The sequence below is a fragment of the Dromaius novaehollandiae genome, chromosome 3 (assembly GCF_036370855.1).
Source record: "Dromaius novaehollandiae isolate bDroNov1 chromosome 3, bDroNov1.hap1, whole genome shotgun sequence".
NCBI lineage: Eukaryota > Metazoa > Chordata > Aves > Casuariiformes > Dromaiidae > Dromaius > Dromaius novaehollandiae.
In genome coordinates this window covers 75961254-75983753 of record NC_088100.1, presented here as the reverse complement: position 1 = coordinate 75983753, position 22500 = coordinate 75961254, and the positions used below count along the sequence as shown (strand labels likewise).

Here is a 22500-nt window from a genome sequence, read left to right as displayed (position 1 = left end):
TTGTAATAATATGTACAGGGCATTAGCAAAAGTCAGAGTTGAGAGACTTATGAGTGAATTTGATCCTTCCAATGGACATAATAGATTCCATTAATAAGACAACATCAAACAAACACTACAACAGTCTTATAACAGATATTCCTGAAACTAAAATAGTGTATAGCTATGGAATTTGCATGGTTTATCCTGGCAATGTATTTATTTTTATTTAAGAAATGTTCACTTTAGAATATTTTTGTGAATTGCAGTCCAAAAATTCTAAAGATCAGATACACACTCCCTTTCCACAGATACAGTGCACTAAGACATTAGATTAGGATAAGTACGGAAAAAAAAGTATCCACTTACAGCTCAAGCCTCAATAATATTACCCATTCTAGAGCATCTTACCAAATGCTTACTTTTGATGCCTATTGTACTGAATTTATTTATTAGCACATTTTGATAGGGATATCAATTGTCTCATTTAGCCTGGAATATAAGTGTTTTAAATATACAGTGTATTGTAAATGGAAAAAATGCCCGTGTTTCCAAAGTATCCAACAAACAGGAAACTACATATATTTAGGAAAATGCTGAGACCCTGACAGGAAGGTTTCCTATAGTGTCACAAATAAGAACATCATAAAACAATATTTAGATTTGGAAACTAAAAAAAGGATGGGCATTTGTTCAAATTAATATTGTCCTCCACAAGACCTAGAGCTGTTATATGAGAAGTTACATAAGAAGCCTCTCAAGGCAATGGTCAACTGCAGGATCAAGAATATGCCTGTTTTTTGTCTTTTATCCAAGCTGTGTATTAGTATAGGGATTTGGGTTTAGGGTTTTTTTTTTTTCTTCTGAACATTTAAACTTAAACAGAAAAGGAAGAATGTATTTTGGGAAATTCATTGAAATTAAATGGCATATAAGCATCCTAAGAGAAATATTTATTCTATTGAGCAATATAACAAGCTAATGACATTTTTAATTAAAACAAAATAATACTGGTGTGCAAAGTGTCATGTTTAATTATAATGGTGCAGTATTGAAGGCTCTCAGTAGGTGGTACCATCTTTTGTTTCTGTGAGATTTATGAAAAGGGAAAAAAAGGCTCCAAGAAAACAAAAGAACGCAGCCTGAATGGAAAAAATGTTGCTAAGAATAGAAATAGCAATATCCTGTGTATACATATGCATCTACAGATAGTGGAATATTAGCTCACTGTTTGTGTAAACAAATCTTGGCAAAGGTGCAATATTCCTGATTTGTCTTAATGATATACAATACTAGCATCAAGGTTGGATGTGATTAAATTGGTTTTGTGTCTGAGTAACATAAAACTCAGTTCTTTGTAAAGCTTTTGCATTTTCAAAACATTTAACTTGTGAAATTTTCAGTTTTGCGTGATTTTGGAAAGAAAAAGAAACCTCAAAAAGTGTAAGACACAAGAGTTAGGACTTTACTTTTCCTTGAACCAGAAAAGCAAGGGCAGTGCATCTCCAGAGGATCCAAAAATAAAACAAGATATTTTTCTGAACACTCCAGATCAAACGTATTAAGTTACTGAATTGTGGTTTTTAATTAATTTTTATTTTGATTGGATCGGATCCTTCTAGTGAACGCACAGGGATAGGGCACTGGTAGTCAGGAGATCAGTATAATTGTCAGTTTTTCTCTGGGTCTACACTTTGTCAATTTTTCCCCTTTTTTGTAGCAGCAGTCTGCCATGGATTCTGTATGACCCGTGCACATGGTAGCCTCTGGTAGACTTACATAACTGTATGTACAGCATGTTTGCCCACTATTCAGCATAGTGGAGTTTTTAGCAAAAGGTAGCCTTTCAGCTCAACTGTAAAACAAATACAAGTAAATATTTTATCACCTTCATACAGCTAGATGCAGCATACTTTACATAACCAGGATTTTCAATCACAAAAGAGCTCAACCTGACAGCTACCAGAGATGAAAAAGGGTACTTGGGGGAAAAAAAAGAAAAAACCCTCAAGAAGGTTGAAGATGAAAGATTAAGCTACAGATGGAGATTTTGTTTTCCATTTATTATGGGTCAGGTGCTGTATAAATTTGAGGTCGTAGTTTCTCCTGGCTGTGGCACAGACAAGAAAACTGAGGGCAGCAGACAAACTGTTTCACCTCCGGGAATTGTGCTGCAGGAGGTCAGCGCAGGCTCTGCACAAGCAGAGAGGGCTCCGGCATGCTGCACACACACGTTGGGTCGCGAGGAGCCCTGTGCTCCTTATGAAACCTCGACAAAACTCATCACATCTAGCATTTATAGAAATCATGCTTTATAGTTTTCAAATTCAAGTCTGTAAGGCACCTATACAAAAGTGCTTTCTGTTTCCATTTCTCTTAGGTTAGATGCAAGAAAAAGAAGCTGAAAATGTCACATACTTCGGTAATATGCAATGACTTTGCAAGCAGTGTAGTTAAGGGTTAATTACACCAGATTTTTCTCACATTATTTAATGACATGCTTTGAGGAGAGTGGGGGAATTCCACTAAACATCAGTCATTGTCTAGGGTTCAGTTTCCAATCCTGTTCCATTTTATCTGTCAGAAAATAAAATGATCCTTGTAATTTTCTTGTTATTGCATGAACTTTATAGTGCAAATTACAAGGCTACTTATTACAGAGTAAATATAGTGCTTTTTGAGAAATAGTTGTGCTTTAGAAGATGAAAAGGAGGGGGCTGACTGTAGTTTTCTTTGTTCTTTCTGTTTGTTTGTAATCCTGATCTTTTGTTCCTCAGTTCCAATTTTCAGATAAAAGCTTTTAGTTGTTCATTTGTTAGTTTCCGATTATCAGATTTTTTTGTCCATTTTGCCTCCCTCGTACCTCATGTCAAAGCTTGCCTCCTACATCCCTAACTCCTCCCTAGAGGCTACGTGACTCCATTTGGCGATCCTGCCTAGTGAATCCTCGCTGGCAGGGCTCAGCGTGGGCAGGCTGCTCCCAGGGATGGTGGGACCGAGGAAGGGGCAGGGTGATGGCCACTGGGGTCCGCCGTGGCCAGTGATCACTTAATTGGATTGATGGGATACCCATCCAGAGCCCGGGCTTGCTGCAGCGCTGCTGCAGGTGGCTCAGCAGGGGTCAGGGGGAAGAGCATCGGCTGAGCAGCCGCTCAGGGACATCTTCAACCTTTTCTTTTTTTTTTTTTTGAAGTGCTCCAAGGCCAGCCGAGGATACTTTGAGCTTGCTTTGAAGGCCACCAGCTGCACTATGCCTAAGTTGGCCCAGTGGCCTAGCAGCCAGCCCCCAGAAGAGGGGGAGATGCACTCAGGATCCTCACGCGTGAGGATGGAGTAACAAATTGGTTCAATTTGCAGAGCTTCTTGTCAGCATGGCACTACCAACCTTTTTGAACGCACTTTCCAGTATGACTTCTTAAGAAAAGGGGATAGCAACACTTGGAAGATGCAAGGGCAAAAGCAAGCAGGGTACTAATGGTCTCTTGTTTACTGTCTTATTTATTTGGAATCTTTTTGAATGGTTCTCTGAAAATATCATCTGAGCGCTTAGTGGCAGTCAAAAGGGCAATTAGGTTTTTAGGAATTAGGCTATCAGGAAAGGCATGAAGAACTGACGACAAAACATTATTTCTCTGTGATACATCCAGAGTGCCCTCTGCTCTGGCATGCCAAGTGCAGTTTTGGTTATCGCCTCTCAAAAATAACATGCTAACAATTATATAAAATGTAGGGCAACAAGGATGACTGGAAATATAGAATAGTTTCTCTTTGATGGAGGATGGATTTTTCTGTTGTGGTGAGAGACACCTGAATAAAGATATGATGGAGATTTCTAAAATCATGAGAGGAATAGAAAAGATTAACAGGGATTCACCCATTCTTATTGCATAAGAACTGGAGATAACCACACAATCAACAGGCAGCAGGTTTAACGCACGCAAAAGAAACTCACCCAATGCAAAACAAAACTGTGGAACCCATTGCTTGAGAATGGTGTAGAGATCGAAAGTATTCAAGGTTCTCAAAGTGTCTAGATAAATATTAATTTATTAATCAAATGGAGAAGAGGCCCATGAGTGGCTAATGAGTAAAATGATCTGGTTGCATCCCTTGGCTTAGAATGTCCCTAAACAGCAGTCTGCAGGTAAGGATGGTATATACAGAGGCTTTCCTCTCTTGCCTCTCTTGCTTCTCTTGCCTTGTTTCTTATGCTTTTCTCTTAGCATCTGCTATTGGCCTGTGACAGACAGGACCCTGAGAGAGATGGTCTTTTCATTAGATCCAGTTCATCAGTTCATATGTAATACTGCTTACCCAAGCTTCTGCCAAACCAAAGTGATCTTTGTCTTTACCCAGAAGGGGGAGGAGGAGGCAGAGCAAAGAGGAAGAGACAGGAAAAGGACTGGATTATGTCTACCTTTCATGCATTGAGGAACTCAGTGCTGCAGCTGTGTCAGAAGTGTGCTGTGTCCAGCGTGCGTCGCGGAGGGCAGGGTTCAACCCAGTCCTTCTTTGGTCTTGCTGACCTTCCAAAGATTATTTTCCTAGCATTTTCTAGCAGGCAGTACTGCTAAAAGCAACAGTTCTACAATATTGTCAAGCCTATTATTTTTGTGGCCAATAGAGATGGATTACTGAGACCCAACTTTGAACATAGTTAGCTTTTCAACTATTTGGATGGAGGATTGGCTCAGCTGGGGGAAAAAATGCAGGCAATTATTTCTAACACTGGGTTTCTTCTTTATCTAATGTGCAGCTTTCTGAAATACTGCTGTGTCTTTTATCAAGCAATAGAGGCTAGCTGGCTTGGAAAATCTAAGATAAGGAATCTCTGAGGCAGGAGTAATTGGTTGTGGTGGATTGGGCCAAATTAGAATGCTCCTTGGCAGAACTGTTTGCTGTACTGTGTTCATGCCACTTATTTCAGCCACTTTCATTGTGTTTTCCTTTGTCTCTGTTTATTTATTTATCTATTTAATATTGATGTAGTCATTGACATTAGCTTACTTTCTTACATGAGAATCTCCTGAGCAACACAGACACAAAGCACTAGCCTGAAACATAAAAATGTCACATGTCCTCTTAGATTATGCACAGTCTGTCTTTAAATGTTATCCTTAATCTTCAGTTCAGTTGTATCTGTAGACACAAGACTGAAGAAATGCAAACTGACACTGTGGCATATTTTTTTATTGAAAATACGTATGTTTGTCTTTGGATCATGTTTTCCAGGTACAGCAAAGAAGTTAGGAAACTATTATTAGAGTTCTCGGAGATTTAGTTGATTAAGCACATGTCACCTGAATCAGTTTTATATCACAGCTCCTCTAATTCAGTGGCTATTGCACAAAAATAGCATTGTACCTTTCAGATGTTTAGTAAGTTGATTTGTTATCACCCCAGTGAAGGAGGATATAGTCCTAATGATCTCAAGCGTGTTGTTTTCCAGCAGCCTGCTCTCCGTCAAATTCTAAAAGTAACAAAAAATAAAAATAAAGCTAGATAATGCTCCATAACCTTCATAAGGGAACCATAAGTACAAATACGTATAAAAATATATATAAATATAGACAGAAAGGGAGAGAAAGAGAGAGAGAGAGAGAGAGAAGGGAGATGCGCATACACACACCATCAAGGAAAGAATTTGTTGCAGCAAAGTTGACTTTTGCATCCAATGACACAGACTTTGTTTTGAGGCAGCCACACTGTTGACTCTCCTGTAACAACTGCAACAGACAACTGCAGAATTAGAACAAGGAAAGAGGTAAAATACCCTGTTACATGAATGTAGCATCAGTGTGTCTCAAGATAGGCAAGGCACACTTCTTTTTGGTGTAACCAGTAAACCCATAACCTGTAAAGCAGAGAGAATGGACTGGCTCTCTAAATGGAAAGTCACAGCTAGCCATGGAAGCAGAGGTAGGAAAATGATCAGTCACAGCAATCTGTGGCCAAACATCAAAAATCCTGCTTTGCTCTTTCCCCTGTCCTCCCCCTTTCCCCTCAATAGACAACCATCAAACTGAAATAGGATTTCTGCTGGCCAGTCTGTGTCTTGCAAATTGACAAGAGACAGAAGAATCTCTTTGCCTGGAATCCCTGCTAAATTACATGAAAACAGGATTTATGCTGCATGTAAACTGTATAAATCCAGTCAGCCTTTAAGTGGAAACCAATTTTGTAGTGTGTAAGTATCATTGATTTGTTAATTTGACAATTTTTTTTAAACAAACTGATGTGGATTAGCCAGTTTTGATTGTATGTCTCCTTCAAGTCATTTGAGTGCTGGATAGCCTAGTGAGTAAAGCACTAGAAATTAACCTTTAAGGCCTCTACCTATAAATTCAATTATTGATCCTTAAAAAAGAATCAGGTAATCTCATTAAATATAGTTTACTGTAGCCTGAATCTAAATCCTGCCATACAGAATAATTTATCACAATTGACAATCTTTTTCCTGAAACAGGCAGGAACTGATCTACAATAAAAAGTAAATCCTATAGGAATTGGTACAGAAGAGCAGTGTGAAGAATCTCCAGCTGACTTGATGCTTAAGGGATGCTTTTTTTCCCCTCCAAATAATTCAAAGGGGTTTTAGCTTTTATGCATGCTGTTATAGCTCTATTTCCAACTATTCTCAGTCAGGGGAAAAAAGTCTCTCTCTGAAAATTCAGGCATGGGGGTATTCTGGAGCCAGACATCTTTATAAAAAAAATGAATTTCTGATCCATGACATACAGACACAAGTGGAAAATATATAGCATGCAAGTGTAATATTGAAAGGCAGAAGTGATATAGAGTTCAGTACTTAACAAATGAATGACTGCTCAGAAGTACTCTTTGGAAAAAGTAGTTAACATGGTGTCAAAAGGTAAGTGTACACATGGTGAGACCTAATGTTATTTTTACAACTGCAGATCAGTCACCTACTGAAATGAAGCAAAGTCAAGTGAGCATTTTAATCACATGAAAAACAAAATCTCAACCTTGCGCTTAGTTTCAATAACTTGGCTTTCTATTTTGTACCACATGAACGGAAGCCAGAGGCGACAGATGCCTGAGCTCTGTCTCTGTGTTGCTGGGGAAGGGGGCGGCAGCGTGTTGGAGGGAGATGTGGAGGCGCCCGTTCTGATGTGGTTTATCAACATACTTAAGTGCGTACTTAAGATACTTCATCAGTATCAGGGTCAACAACATCCCTATGTTGATTTCTAGTGTCTACACCAGCATTCATACGTCCGAGCTAGGTGACTGTAGAATCCTACTGGGTACAAAATTTTCAGAGATGTTTTTTCCTGTTTAGAAATGATTGATACAACAATACCTCCACACAAATTGGGAAAGAAAAGAAAAAAAGAGCCCCCCCAAAACCTCTATACCCCGTGGGTTTCTTATCTGTAGTTGGTGAAGTTGGAGAGTTGCTCCTCTGCCTGTCTATTCTAGCTTCAGACTAACAACTTAGAAACTCAGCACTGTTGAGAGAATACAGGGAAAAAAAAAAGTAAAACTGGGGGAAAAATGTGCCTGCTTTAGATATGGGCCCAGTAATTCAAATATTAGAAGAAATAGTGTCATATTGAGTGTCTAATTCAATGAGGATGTATTGAACCATTGTGATAATGGAATTATTGCGGGTTAGTAAAAAAAAGTCGGACAAGACCAACTAATTACAAGCTACAGCATATCTCTGTTTAAAGTGGTAAAGATAAAAGATGTATGCTGCTGCTGTAGATTAGCTCAGAAGTTATCTGTGGCCATGTAAGTAAAGACTAGGAGTATCCTCTCGTGTGGTGCAGCAGCTGTTCTGTACTAAACTGCTAGCGTAATTTCATGAAATGGCTTGCACTAACTCACTTCAGTGTATAGATGAGTTAGGGATGGCATAATGCTGAGCTACACGATTCTGCTCCTTCCCAGTAAATTGCAGCATATCCATTTCCCCCTGTGTTTCTGGCCCAGTGCAGCCTTGGAGCTTGGGGTAAACTGCAGCAGCCTTGGAAATTTGTGAGCATGGTGCAAGAGCAGCAGCTCTCTGTGAGCCGTCGCAAGATCAGGAAGGAGCCTCTCCAGCACTACAGCTCCCAGGTGGCAGCAAAGCACCTAGCGAGGGTGGAGTTTTCTTTTTAATGCAAGAGGGACGAAATTAAGTCAATTCGTGTATCAACATGACGACTAACCAGAGCTAAATACTTTTCAATACTTTGCTGAAGTCTGCGGGTATTTAAAAACATAGATGCATCCACCGGGTAGAAAATGTTCACTATTCCCTACCTGGTACTTTTGGGAAGGCTGTTTCAGTGTTTATCACTTGTGATCAAAAACAAAAAGAACCTCACTGGACTGGGCTTCAGCTGTACAAAAAGATGAGCAGGATTTGTTTTGTTGTTCTCAATATTTTTGAAGTGTTGCAGAAAGAGAGCTGAAAGTTAAAGTGTTTTGTTTATTTCCTAGGCAAATAATAAGTTGTGCTCCATAAAAATGGATAGGCCATCTTTGATGTTCATTGACAGATCCAGAGCAAAGCATTCTTTATGAGAAAACACCGCATTGCTAATAAAGTGATCCCAACAGCCAAGCTTGTGCTGCTTAATTTGTTTCCATGGAGTGATATTATAAATCTGACATACTGAAAAATTGCCTCGCAGAGACTCATATTGCATTTGTTGCTGAGTGCATCTTTGATATAACATTTGTTATTGCAGTGCTCGGGGTGTCTTCAGAGGAGCAATATTCTAAATGAACCTGGCTGTATTATCCCTTTAATGGAGAATGGAATTTTGCATTAAATTTTCAGCTGATTTCAAATGTGTTTCACCAGCTATTCATTGCAAGTGATCTATTCAAGAATAGGAACAGTATATAAATATAAAATCAGGAAAATACTTAGCTCTCTGTCTTTGGGGAACCTCTCTGATCTTTACAATTCTTTTTTGTTAGACAAACAGGCAGCATGATCTCCTGTATTTATGCTCGCCTGTCAGGTTTTTTGTAGTAGAAACACAAATCACTGTTCGTAATACAGGATTAGCCTGTCTTGCACAATGTTATTAGAATTAGTCCTGGGTAGAGAGTGACTTAATTTCTTTTATCCTGTATTTAACTTTAGTATTAATCCCATACCAGAGGCACTCAGAGGCAAGCTGTACCTCCTATGTTAGTGTAAATATTGGAGAACATATGTATTATTTCTCTGGATTTACAGAGGCAAAAATCAGAGCAGTATATAACCCCCCTCTGTGGACTTTTATGTTCTGAGCTGCCAGTAAAATGTAAAAAGATTGTACTATGATGTCCTATTAGACTTCGGGACTGGAAGGACAGTTTGTATTGAACACAGGCATTTTTCATAATTATGTTGCCTGCAGGGTTACCACCTGCCCTAATTTGCTCTGATTAAGGTGAAATGCAAAACTGTCCTCATTTTGCGAAAAGTAGAACTTTGCCATGTTCTATCACAGAGAGTGATAGGATATGCATACATGTATGGCTCATGAGAAGGAGGAAGAAAAATGTTATAAATAGGTAATAATTAACATTTCAACTCTGTTAAGAGAGTGCAGGTCACTTTTAGACAGTTGCTTCATTGTTAAGTATTCTGGACATGCTTTTCTGTCATAAGATCTCCATGAAAAAGAGCAAATCACAGTCACTTGTTCAGATATGTCTGTACTGTTCTGTGAGACATAATATATTCCACGCCTTTTCAGAATTCTCTTTTGGTTGGATGGGTTTATTGTCCATGAACATTTATTTTTAGAGTAGCCTGGGCTTGTCTCATAGTCTGAGCCATTTATGTAGCAATTTAAATATTTGTCTAAGCTCTCAGGGAAAGGCTCATGTTGAACTATCATAAATGCTGCACAGATTAAAGGAATCGCATTTTTTATGTACTGTCTATACAGAGTGACATCATATCCCTGGAAAAAAGAAAGAAATCCAAAAGTAGCAAAAGAAAGCATTGTTGTTTCTGGGTCAGTGAGTATTGTTTGCCATTCTCCAGGAGTAATTTTGTGCATGCTTATGCATGTGTGAGTAAGAGAGCAAGACCTACATGTGTGCATATTGTTTTTTCTGTCAGATATTTTTTGAGCTTAGCATATTGATTTTCTTGTACTGTGGACAGATAATAACCTTGAAAAAAGTGCATTTTAATTTCTTTTAACACTAAGTTTTGTGATTAGAAGAGATGGAAAGCTGTGTTTGTTCTCTGACACTTGGCCACAGCTTTCTTTATAGTGCAATGGTTTATTCTACATTACATAGTGTGTGTGATAGCCTTACTTGGTAAAACATGAGTGCTTGGGCGACAAGGGAATTTATTGCAACGTGAGTTGGTGAAACTGTTTTTTTTATGTCTCATTCCCAGAATTATAGGAGGATAGTTTTCTAACTCCCACTTTTAAGTGGGAAAAAAAAAAAGAAATATTTATTCTCCATAACTGATTCCCTTCACCTTGGGCTTTGTAATATATGTCTATTATCAAGCCATGAGTTGGATAACTGCTGTATGAACTTTGGTTTAATTTCAGTTTAGAAACCTTTTAGCGCCTTCTGTATTGCACCTGTTTAATTTTGGCATTCAGAAATGATGATCTTTTCAAGACTTGCCCTTCAGTAACTGGCAAATGAAATTCTTCCACAGTTATTTTTGTCTTGTGTTGACTTTTATTCAGTGATAGTTGGGTTTTCCCTGCGAAGACAATCTCCTCTCTTATAAAGTCTCTACCACATGCTGAAAGCTCCTGACCTCCCACTTGCCTTCTCAAAAGGACTGATCATCATCAAAGGCCAGTAGCAGCATGAAGGTGGGAATTTGAGAGAACAGAGTTTGCTTTGGAGATTTCAACTACTTTTTGAATAAAAGATGAGAAAACCTTTCATGAATTGAGCTGACTGAGCTAAAAACCTAGTATACCGACAGTGAAGAGCTCATTTCAGCCCAGATCCCTGCAATGAGCTTTCCACTGACAAAGTTTATATGGCAGAAGGTATTGTGTGTTCCAGAAGAAGTTTAGAGCAGCAATTGTTGTATCTCAATTAAAAAACTAATTCACCTGTGTGATGTTAGGAGCCTTAGACTTGCTGATTTTCTGATTCTTTGATGTTACAAAGAAGCTGTAGAAAGAAGTTCTGTTAATGAAGTGATGTTGTTTCTGTAAAATTTAATTCAGTTTGACATAAGTCAACACCTGCAGAGAAAGAAGGAATTCTGCTTTTTAGGTCTGCTTCCAGAGCTGCTGTATTTGAGCAGTAAAGGTCCCTCTTCAGTTTCCCGTTACAGATAGACAGCATGGATTAGGTTTTGTTACATAAGCTTTATATTCACTGACTTTGCTGGGAGCTGCATGGATGAATTTAAGCCTATAATTTAAATTGGAATATTGAACAACCAGATGGTAGAGTATGTGAGTCAAATAAGTTTGCTCTACTGCATGGTCACTAAGAAGTCTCCATCTCTTGGGCAATACTGAATTTATTTTTAGAAAATCTCCTCTCTTTGAGGGGCTCTTTGAATAGTTCATCATATAGCAGTGCAGCAGATACAGAAAACTGCCAGAAATAACAGGCACTGGCATGTTGGCTTTGTGCAGTTCAGTGCAATGCAGGTTTGGAATTCCAATGAGAAGTAAACAGTATTTGTTAAGTCTCTTTTAAATATTACCTTATGCAAAAAGCAAGCAAGCAAACCAATCCTAAACCAAAATGTCAGGTCAATATTCCTGCTGATATTTTCTGCTGTAGAGATTAAAAGAAAGAACCTAGTAGGAAATGGCTAATGTGGTTCATTAGTTTTGGTCGTTTGGCTTTAAAGCATCATTAAAAAAACAGTAAGTAGCAGCACTGCAAAGGCCGGAGCTGTGTGCAGTGTGAGAAAGCCAGCCTAACAGAATTTTCTCTAATGCATCTGAGATGCTCTACTTGCTGTGAATGCTCAAACTTTATGTTAGCCTTTTCTATGTCTAATGCAGTCCCTTTGCAGAATTATTGCATAGGTACTGCAGGGGAGCAAAAATACCTTTTGTGTCCCTAATCAATTTTGAAATTAAGAAGCACATACAAATAAGAATTTAACATGTTCAGTTGAGCAACTAACATCTCTGGTAAACCTCAGAACCTGACAAATATTCTGTCCTGACAATCAAGCTTTCGGGACACTTACTTGAATACTAGCTTTACTAGCCCATTTGATCCCAAAATAATGTGTAGAACTCTTTTACTGACTTCAGCTGTTGGAATTGAGTCAAGACAAAGCAAAATGACCATAATTCTGTTTGACAAGAGCATTAATCAGGAGAGAAGGGTATTTAATTCTGAAATTTAAAAAAGGAGCAAGTAGATTTCCTATTGTAAAGTAAGCTGTGCAATAAGGGACACTTGATCTTTCAAAAAGATACCTTTTTTGGCACAGTTTTTTTAACAAAATATTTAATTCCATGTACAAAGCCAATTCTTTTGCTGGTATGAACATGTGTAAGCACCATGGACTTAACTGTAACTATGCCAGTTTGCTTCAGCTGAAGAATTGCCCCACTATTTGTAGTTTTACAGAGACTTCTAAAGATGCACAGGAAAGACCTTCACAGCATTGACCTCTGGGTGTGTAAGCCACCTGCGGATACGGCTTGTTGCCCCTCTCTTTTAGCATTGCCAACCAGCAGAGCTGAGCTTTGCAGACTAACACATGCCTGTTGACTTTGCCAGGACAAAAGTCAATACTCATTGCTTTTGAAAATATCTCCTCCTCCATGTTTTTTCAAAAGAATCTATTTTATTTAAGCACTCGAATCTATCTCCTTTTGGGCATACTTTGTTTTTCTTAATACCTACTTTTCTAGATTACTGAACAGAAAAATGTCATCTGGAATCTGATGTTATCAAAATGTCACGTTGCAAGTAAAGAATCCCATGTGATTTTTTACTTCGCCTTATCATTTTTATTGTATATGTTATTTCTTAGACTAACTGTAAGACAGTCAGTATCATATATTTGATATTATAGGATTTTCTCCAATAGATCAGTTACTTCGGTCAACAGTATATTTACAAAAAAATCCTCTGATGTTTAAGTAGGTCAACCAGGCTGAATGCTGCTTATAGCATTTTGAAATAGATCTATAGCTAAGATGGATCAAACTTCCTGAGAAAAGTTTTGATACCTGTAGGTAAGCAGATGTTTAGGCAAGGGAATAACTGCTGCGCATCCACTGAACAAAAAGTTGTTTAGTTTTCTTTCCTGGGGAAAAATGTTCCGTAAGTGAACATATCCCAGGCACAATAGATCGTCACAATTGTATTTGAAGCAGAAGTGTGAGTTAGTGCGTCTGAGAATCTTACTTTGAAATTGTGGCTTGAATGCATTATCAATGTTAAGGAATCAGAAGGTTCGTGAATAAGAACTTATTTTAGTAATAAATGAATAGCTAAATGTAATGATTACAAGCTGATTTCATGAGAGATTTTGGGTCTGACTTGTGATTTTGTGATTACTGGTGGTTAGCAATAATTGATCCTTACAGATACAGTTGTGTGCCCATGTGAAAACCCTGCATTTTAAGATCTGCAAATGTCAGGCTTTAGGACTTGAGATGACCAACTATTCACAGAACAATTTTGTCACTTCTCTTTCCTTAAAAAATAAGCCTGTCTTCTACAAAGAATGATATCTGTAAACTCAGTGTAGGTCTACAAATTAATGACACATGAAATTTGGTTACATTACAAAATTCATAAGTAAAAGAGAAAAAAATCTCAATAATTTGCTGCACTATTTACAAAACTATTGCTCATTAAGATTATAATAAAAAGGTGACAATGGTTATAATGATACCCTTCTGTGGGATCTGTGAAAAGACACTTCTACGGCTTTCAGCCCAAGCAATATGCCAGAGTTAGGCTTACGTGAGCTTGGTCAGTAAATTGCATACTTGATATTCTTCATAGTACCTGTTTCTCTTTTCAATAAAATATTTGTGCCTGCCATATGCTGTTCTTAATTTTGTCTTTATTCATGTTCCCCTAGCACTGGGAATGAGAAGAGGTCACCTGAAACTTCAAAACATTTAATTAACACAAATACAATGAAGTCACTTACGACTTCAAAATTGTTGTCTGTTCCCTTAAAAGTGATTACACTGTCACCAATACAAAATTGTTTTTCATTGGAAGAAGCACAAACAGCATAAAGATATATTTTTTACACCAAGACTGCAATTAGTAACCAGTTTGGAAAATGGGAAAGCGAACAAACACTTGGTAATGATAGAATTCCCAACCTGTTAAGGCTTGGGTGTCATGTGGAAGTCTGACTTGACTCCCTATTCTTTGTGCCCAGTTACTGCTCCTGTCATTGTCACGGACAGTGTGGTGCTGGGCTCTTCCTCCTTTCTGGTCGCCTCTTATCTCTTTGTTGACATATTGCAAATATTGCCAATACAGTGCTGCATTTCCAAATATTTCGATTTTGGGGGTTGTTTTTAATGTGAAATATTTTCCATATCTGTACTCAGTTCAAATATGATTTTACTTAGACAAATCAGAAAAAAGAACACTCATCCATTAATTTTCTAAGCATGAAATAACTGGTTATTCTTATGTATCTGCAACATTGTTCAGTTGCAAGCTTGGCTTAGCAATTAGCACTGTGGAAAGAAATCGTTTGAAGGACCCTGATAGATGTTCATATATGGTTACATTCAGAGCTCATGAAAGGGTATGTACTTTTCAGAATTAACAAGGGTTGATGCAGACATAAATTATAAGTGAGCAGAAGTGGAATTTTTGATGTGTTCATAATGTAAAAGTGCTCTGTTTGCAAGGGGCTAAACTTGAGAGGATAACTTTAAGCATGTAAGTGAAGCATATGCATAAATGACTTGTTGGATTGCCAGTGCTGGGTGAAAGTGATCTCATCTAACTTTAAAAGTTAGTTGTGTATATCTTATCTAGTCACCTTAGACTCTATAGTTAATGGAGAGAAATAGATACTTTTGTTGGGTCTGTCGTCTCAGACGAGAGGAATTACCCTATGATGGTGCATATTTCCCTCCATTGACTATAAAGGAAACATGCAAATACTATATTAGATCTAGATAACTAATTTTTAGATGCTTGAGTTCAATGAAGTGCATCTCACCCAAATACACATTTTGGGGAAAGATGGAACTCAAGATGCAAGGCAGGAAAAACTACTACATATCTTCGGTAGAAAATAAGCTATAACATACAGTCCTACAGTATAGGTATAAATGCTTGTAATTATAAAGTATTTTTGAAGACATTCTCATCTGAGAAGAGAATTCAGCCCTAGAGGTAAAAAATATATTTATGACCAACATGCATTTCCGTTTGGTGCAGAATTTGGGAGGCAACATTCATCTACTGCATCTGCCCTCAGCACCCTGACACTTGCATTGCCTCTCAATTGTCTGTATTCAAGCTTTTTTTGCTTGCATTTTGCCAGTTTATGCAGTATTAAAGGGTTGATTTAATTTTTGCTTTGACTGTTCACTGGAGAACATAAGTCATACAAAGAATTAATTTTAAGTAAAAACAAAAACAGAAGCTAATTCTGGCTGATAAAAAATATGTGATGATTTGGGTATTTAAATTGATAGTAGTTGGAATCATAGTTTAATTACAAGTGTAGCTGTAAATGTATGTACAGAGCAATTCAAATCAGAGGATTTATGATGTCAGGAGACATTACTTCTTAATCTGTCCTTAAATTTTGCTTTTTTACTTTTCTTTTGGAGTTGTGTCTCCTTATGTGAACCAATTAAAAATATCTTTATGAAGAGAATGCCACAACGATAAGTCCTGGCAGCTGTAAATTTCTGTAATTTTAAATGTACATTTGATTCATAACTGTAGCTTTCCTATATTAGCATTTGGAGTAAATTAACAATGCAAAGTGGGAATCAAGCAACAAAGGAAATTACTAGAACAAATAATCTGGGATGTGATAGGAAATTTAAAATGGAAACAAAGGTCTTATTTGCAGTGAGTTTTTAAGGCTTTGAACCTGGTATCATCCATTCATACATTAGGTTCCTATTGAGACTATTGGGCCTCTTTCCTATGCCATCTCACTAGTTTTTTAGCTCTTATTCCTTTAAGGTCAGTAGAGTTACGTCAGAGAAAAAGTGGTATGAAAAGACTGAAGATCTGCACCAATTTCATACTCATGACTTCTCATTCTGCCTCCACAGCAGGCAAAAACCTGTAACAGTCATTGTAGCCAGGAACGTATGAAACATATAGGTTTGAATTTCAGCTGAAAGAGGGAACTAATAAATGTTTTAGCTGTCATTTTATCAGCCTGCAGATGTCTTCAATCTAGAGTTTTGGCTTCTGATTAAAGGCAATTGTTCATGCTTTTGCATCACTGCCTTTTATTACTGTAGTGTTTAATTTTTATTGATTTATTTATGTAAATATTGCTATATTTTGGTGTATGTGTGTGGAAATTTCACATAAGCCTGTGTTTTTTCAAGTAATCATTGAGTAGGAAGAGGAAAATGAAAACTTTTGGTAATAGTTGGGGCTATGGAATATAAGGGCTTCTGTACTACAAAGAGCGTAATAATTAATCCTCAAAGCATTCTACACAAAACAGCAGAAATCTATAAAGTGCAGAGTATTTATTTTGTGTGGCAAGTGCAGGTTATCCATCAGAAACTTAAATATACTCTTTTTTTATGCTTTCGTGTGCAAAGTTTGTCCGTGAACCTGGTGGGGACTGTGCTTAACTTGTAATAGTTTTCAAATCTCTGTGTGTGTTTGCATATATATGTATATGTTGGCAAATATACGGGTGTTTGTGTGGGTGAGATGACAAATCATTCCTAATGCTTTTCAGGAGAACAGGTATTTTTTGATCTCTTTTCTTTTTGCTTACAGATTGGTTACTTGTCTATAACCTTTGTCTCTAGTCACAGTGCAGGAATTTGACATCACCCAAGGCTTTTTCAAAGCCACCAGATAACCAGTAAAAATAGGTCACAGAGTTGGAATGTGTTTTACAAAGGTCTGCCTAGAGAACAGAAGAAATTAAAGTAGACATAGGAAATATAATAAGCACATCCAGAAATATCCAAAGAGAGAGAAAGATGTTTTGATCTTACTCCATTTTTTCTAATGTTTCTTCATTGTTTCTATATTTTTCCTAAAATAATTTTGTTTGGTCAATTTGCTTCTGCAATGTGAAGGACTGAAGGGACTGAAAGGACTTCTTATGAAGAACATACTCTTAATATGTTTCAATATAAAAATATTATTTAGCATTTCTAAGGGGATTGTTGCTGGACAGCATCTTGACAACAGTGACATCATTTTTATGCTACATCTCTTCCTTGCTTCCCTAGTGACTTCAGGATCTCTCATGTAATCAACTTTCAAGTTCCAGTGAAAGTCTAGAGTATGAAAAGATTGAAAACTCAATTAGACAAGTCTCTTGAAAATAGGCTACAGAAAATACTCTCTTGGGGATAGTACCAGACATGTAGTAACACAAATAATAAATGTAAATATATTGCATTGTACTTTTAACTTTTTAAAAACAAAGAACCATTGATTTCAGAGTGTCTATAGTCTCTTACATGAGAGATAAAGAGTATGCATGTGAGCAGTTCACATAAAGAAGATCATATAAATTATATATGAGGAGAGCAAAATGGGATGGATTTCTGGGAGAAATAGGCATTAGGGAAATATGATTTCAAAAGAAATAAAAGGAGAAAGAGTTGTTGCTATGCAAGAAAAGGAATACTTCCCCATGTTAAGGATGTAGTGAAAGAAAAATTGGAAAGGATAAGAAAGGAAGAAAGAAATGAGTGGAGGAGGAAGAAGCTGTAAAGACTGTAAAAAGCAGAGGGAGGCAAGAAGCAGTTTAGCTGTTGTTAAGATGCTAGTATGTGTCAAAGATTAACATGCAATATTACATGAAATCATAATTATCCTCTGTGCTTAGAAATTCCTATAGCAGAACTTTTCAGTGAAAATGACATAAGGGAAAAAAAATCAATAATTACATAAGGTCTTGAAGGTAAGAAAGAGGAATCATGTTTTATGTGATGGGTTCTGATCTAAAACACAGAGAAGTTCACAGCTCTGGGCTACAAGTTAGGCCTCAGTCCAAGTTAGTGAGACAGAGCAGTTGATACACTGAGGGTTTTGATGAGCTGGAAGATGGAGATATAAATGTCAGTGAAAATGGACTGAAAAATGCTTCACAGAGGTGATTCTGTGGTAGAGGTAGTAACGATGACTTTAAGTACACTGAGAACAAGAAGCTGAATAAAACAGTGAGAGCCTGAGCATAGGGGCAAGTGAGGAGAGAAGAATTAAAGGTGACACAGAGTGGTCCCAGAAGATAAGAAGGTTAAAATCATGAGGAAAGAGTCACTAACAGAGCTAAAACTCATTCCTGAATTGAAATGTGTGAATATCCTGGTGTGTGAGGGGAGGAGGATATGGAGAGAGAGAAGGCTATCAGGAGATCATTTTTTATTAACTGGGAAGAAACAGTAGTATTTAATAAGAAATAAGCTACTAATAGATGTTTCTTACTCTATGTTTAAACCTTGGCTGCCTTTAAAGGGTTCGCTGATAGAGTTATGTTGATGGTGACTTCTCCACATGTTCCTCCTCTGAATGGTGGTAGAGAATTTATCAGCAGGATGTTGGTTTAGATATCATTTAAATCCATTCCCAGAGCAGAGAAAGCCGTAGCATTAGACTTGTACTAATGTAACTGTGTCCGTGTGTCTATACAGGGTTTTTGCCTTTTCAGTTGCACTGCTTACAAGTATTATGGTTTTTTCTTTTGTATCCCTAACACAACTATGCCAACAAAAGTTGTGAGTATAAGCCGTGCCTGAGTTTGCCTTTGAGTGAAGTCACACTGCTGATGGAGACATCCTGACAACCATCTCCTGAATTTGGAGACGCATCTTTTGCATCCTTTTAATAGTAACATTAAGGGTGAAAGAGAACTTTTTCTTATGTGTGTCAGCAGAAAAGCAGGTTGATAAAAACCTTAGTTCCTCCCATGTTCTGGGGAAAACTGTGCTTTTAATTCCTTTAATGGGAGCAGTGTGCTTCACCTTTTCTGTGTTCACAAGCAGATTCTTCAATATATGGTAAGAGAAATAAAGCCCAGATTGCTTTCACAGGTCTGCACTTTTATTTTTTTGCCAGAAATGAGTCTAGTAGTCTACAGAAGTGAGTAGTACCCTTGGATTTCATCACTAGGAAGGTAATCACAGTCTGAACAGTTCAGTAAACTGTATGGCATCAAGAGAGACATATTTTTTCTTGCTGGCCTATAGAGATGTGAATTTCTGTAACAATCAAACCTTAAACTGATTGCGAAGTTTGGCAAATCTCTCCCCTGCTTGTGTAGTTGGTTTGTGTTTTACATCAATGGGTGACAACTGGTTATTTGTGCAGTGGATTGTATTTGTGACAGCCAAAAATAAAGTGATCTGTGAGGCCTGCAGAGTCTGTGAAGTCCTTCAGGGAATCAGGGAAAACCTGTATTACACTTAGAAATGAGTCCAAACCTGGTGTGTCAATCAGAATTCAGCTTTGGGTAGCTCCAAGGTTTTGATGTGAGATCCTCTTTTAACATGCTTGTTGGCTTACACTAAGGGGCTGGCGGTATCTGGCAGGCAGCGCTACAATTTTCATCTTGCTTTTGGTTTGCAGTCCTTTGGGAAAAGGGATGAAATAAACAGAACATAACCTTTCTAAGTATTTTTGGTAGTATGCTCAGGAATGTGGAAGGATTATTTGATAGATGGTTTTCAGCATCCTGATGCCCGCAGAACCATGCCTAATCTTTGTAATCTTCTTTATCTAATGTAATCTGTGTATTGTATCCTCTCTGCATCTATGTATCTTATACTGAAACAGCACTGACGGGGAGCTCTAAAATTCCTGGTTTTGTTTCTTCCCAACAGCTGGCTGTCCAGACTCCTTGATTAAAGAGCTTCATCACTTCAGGATTCTGGGAGAAGAGCAGGTGAGTTAGCATCTCAAAGGCAGCGTCGTAATGTCATGAAAGATAGACGCTAATGAGACAGTTTCATCTTTCTCCAGGGAGGCAGTGTGTGTCTCATGACCCCCAGTGACCTGAAATGTGGGGAAAAAAAGCACACGGGAGATATACATGAGGGTTTTTTTTTTCTTTTCATTTTATCCATCAGCCTTGACAGGTTATTAATTGGTACATCTGCTATCTGCCACAGCTTTTCAGCTTTGGACTACAGCAGTAAACAGGCTCTCTAAAACATCAGAAAGGCGAACAGTCTGGCTAAGGGATTGATATTCACAGCTACTCATAATAGGATCCTTCTTTTTTTGTGGCCTTTTTGTCTCTCTTAAAAGTATGTTTCTCATTCATAATTATAGCTGTGCTTTGTACTCACAGAACTGTTTCTATAGAGAGGTCTTGAGAAAGTGTAAGTGATGTGCTTTTGTGACACTCAGAAGGTGGTCACAGTTCCTATTTTGTCAATACTAAAATTAATGTACATATATATTGAGAAAATAGCCTTAAATTTTGAAAGGCAAGATGAATTTTTGAATACTCAGTATTTCTGAAATTCAAATTGTCTGTGTCTCTCAAGTCTGCCTCTCCTAACGTACTGTTTATGGAGCCTAACTGTCTAACACAGCCTAACTGCAACACAGAGTTGCAGATTCTAGGGACCAAGGACCTAACAGGTCGTCATTCATGTACTGTACATCAGAGTATCAATGTCTTTTAGTGAATCTAGCCCCAAGGGACTTGGGCAAGGCTATATGAAGGCTGTGTCAGAGGCAGGAGTAGGTCCTGAGATGTCCAGTCCAAGCCTGGTTCCTTAGGTGTTAGATCTGACTTTATTGTCTAGAACCTCCTTTTCCTTTACCATTCCCTTTTAATCTCCTACAGGTATATTTTTATGACAGTTAGGACTGCTGGTAAGTTTTCTAGACTTTTAGTGTTCCCCCTGTCAGAGTCTCTTTTCAGCTGTTACAGAAAGTCAGCCTAATTCCTCAGGGACTCAGTTTCTCCTCAGCAAGAAGGCAGCCTGAAGAGGAGTGTGGGAGGATTTAACTGACAGGAATGGAAAAAAAGACAAAAAATAGGCCAGGCAATTCCCAAGGAGGGACTGGAAGGACGACTCTATTGAGACTGAGGATTTAGGAACAGCAAATAAAAGAAATTATGACTAGGATTGTCTGGGCCAGGAGACTGATCAGAGCCAGCTGGCAAATAGAGGAAAGAGTGACACCAGGGATGGAGCTTGGGGAAGCAGGAGAGATGGGGCTGACTGGGCAAAGAGGGTAGGAGTAGAAACCAGGGTGAGAGGGATAAAGGTCTGACAAGGAACTGGGGACTAAGGACTGGAGGGCAATAACTAAGTAAAGAAACTGGCTAGAAGAGACTGGTAAATAAAGGAAGGTCTGTACTAAATGAGCTGCCTGAGGAGGTGAAGCTATGCAGAGCAGACTGGGAAGAGAGGGAAGAAAGGAGAGTTTGGAAGGGGAAGGAGGGAACTGCTAAACCCAGAGACTGAGGGCAGGAGAGAGGGCTGAACGAGAGTTTGATACCTCTGAAGATGGAGTTACAGAACCCAGCCTTGGTAATGACCCTTGACAGAGCTGATATGATTTATTTGATGGACTTCCTGTTTTTTTCTACTTGCTTTTTAGAAAAGGAAGTAGTACACATAAAAACGAAGGCTAAAAGAGTTAGGAGTTCAAATCAAGAATTCAGAAATCGGTAAATGTCAGATTTAAGACTGCCTATTTAATTAATTTTTCTTTATTCACCTTTGTCCACCCACCCACCCTTGTATCTTTGCATTATGAGAGTATTAAATTATATGGTCATACATTATCTCCAGAACTGAGATGATGTAAACCACAAGCAACCTCAAAACAGAGGACAATTAATCTGTATCTAATAATAAAAGAAGTCTTGAAGAAAGTGGACTGAGAAGGAGTTCTATGAGTAAAGCACTGCTACTTTTGCCACACATAATATTTTTGGTATTTTTCAGACTTTTGTAATGGAATTACTCCTTTTTTTATTGTCTAAACATTTTTATTGACCTAAACAGATGAAAAATGTTTCACAACATGGGTTAGGAGCATAAAACTATGTAGATCGAAAGTTGTTTTGCAGAGTGGATCTGACCTAGAAAGATTTGTCTTTCACTGAAAATGGCCACACTAACAGGATATTTGGATGCAGTGATCATCATTACAGTCTTTACAAATGTCTTTACAAGTAATGAACATTGCCATGCTACTTGAATTATTTCATGAGCCCATACAAGTATAAAGAATACTGCAATTATATTCTCCCTCACAAAAGCAATATTGTAATGAGTCTAGTGGTGACTGCAGTAGCATTTGCATGGAATTAGCCCACAGTTTGATAGTTAGAGAGAAACTGGTGCAAAAACAAGGTAAAAAAGTTTAAATCATGTAAATGAAGAAAATAAGGGATTTCAGGCAAATTCCTTATTC

General features: G+C 37.8%; 1 protein-coding gene across 2 annotated transcripts in view; it reads left to right on the top strand.

Annotated features, from left to right (window-relative positions):
- The window catches only part of PRKN (parkin RBR E3 ubiquitin protein ligase), an 812113-nt gene that overhangs the window by 661730 nt on the left and 127883 nt on the right, over positions 1-22500 (top strand). For both annotated transcript variants that reach the window (XM_064509220.1, XM_064509219.1), the window contains exon 8: positions 19941-20002. In XM_064509220.1, the coding sequence (XP_064365290.1) occupies positions 19941-20002 (62 nt within the window). The remainder of the gene's footprint in view (positions 1-19940; positions 20003-22500) is intronic.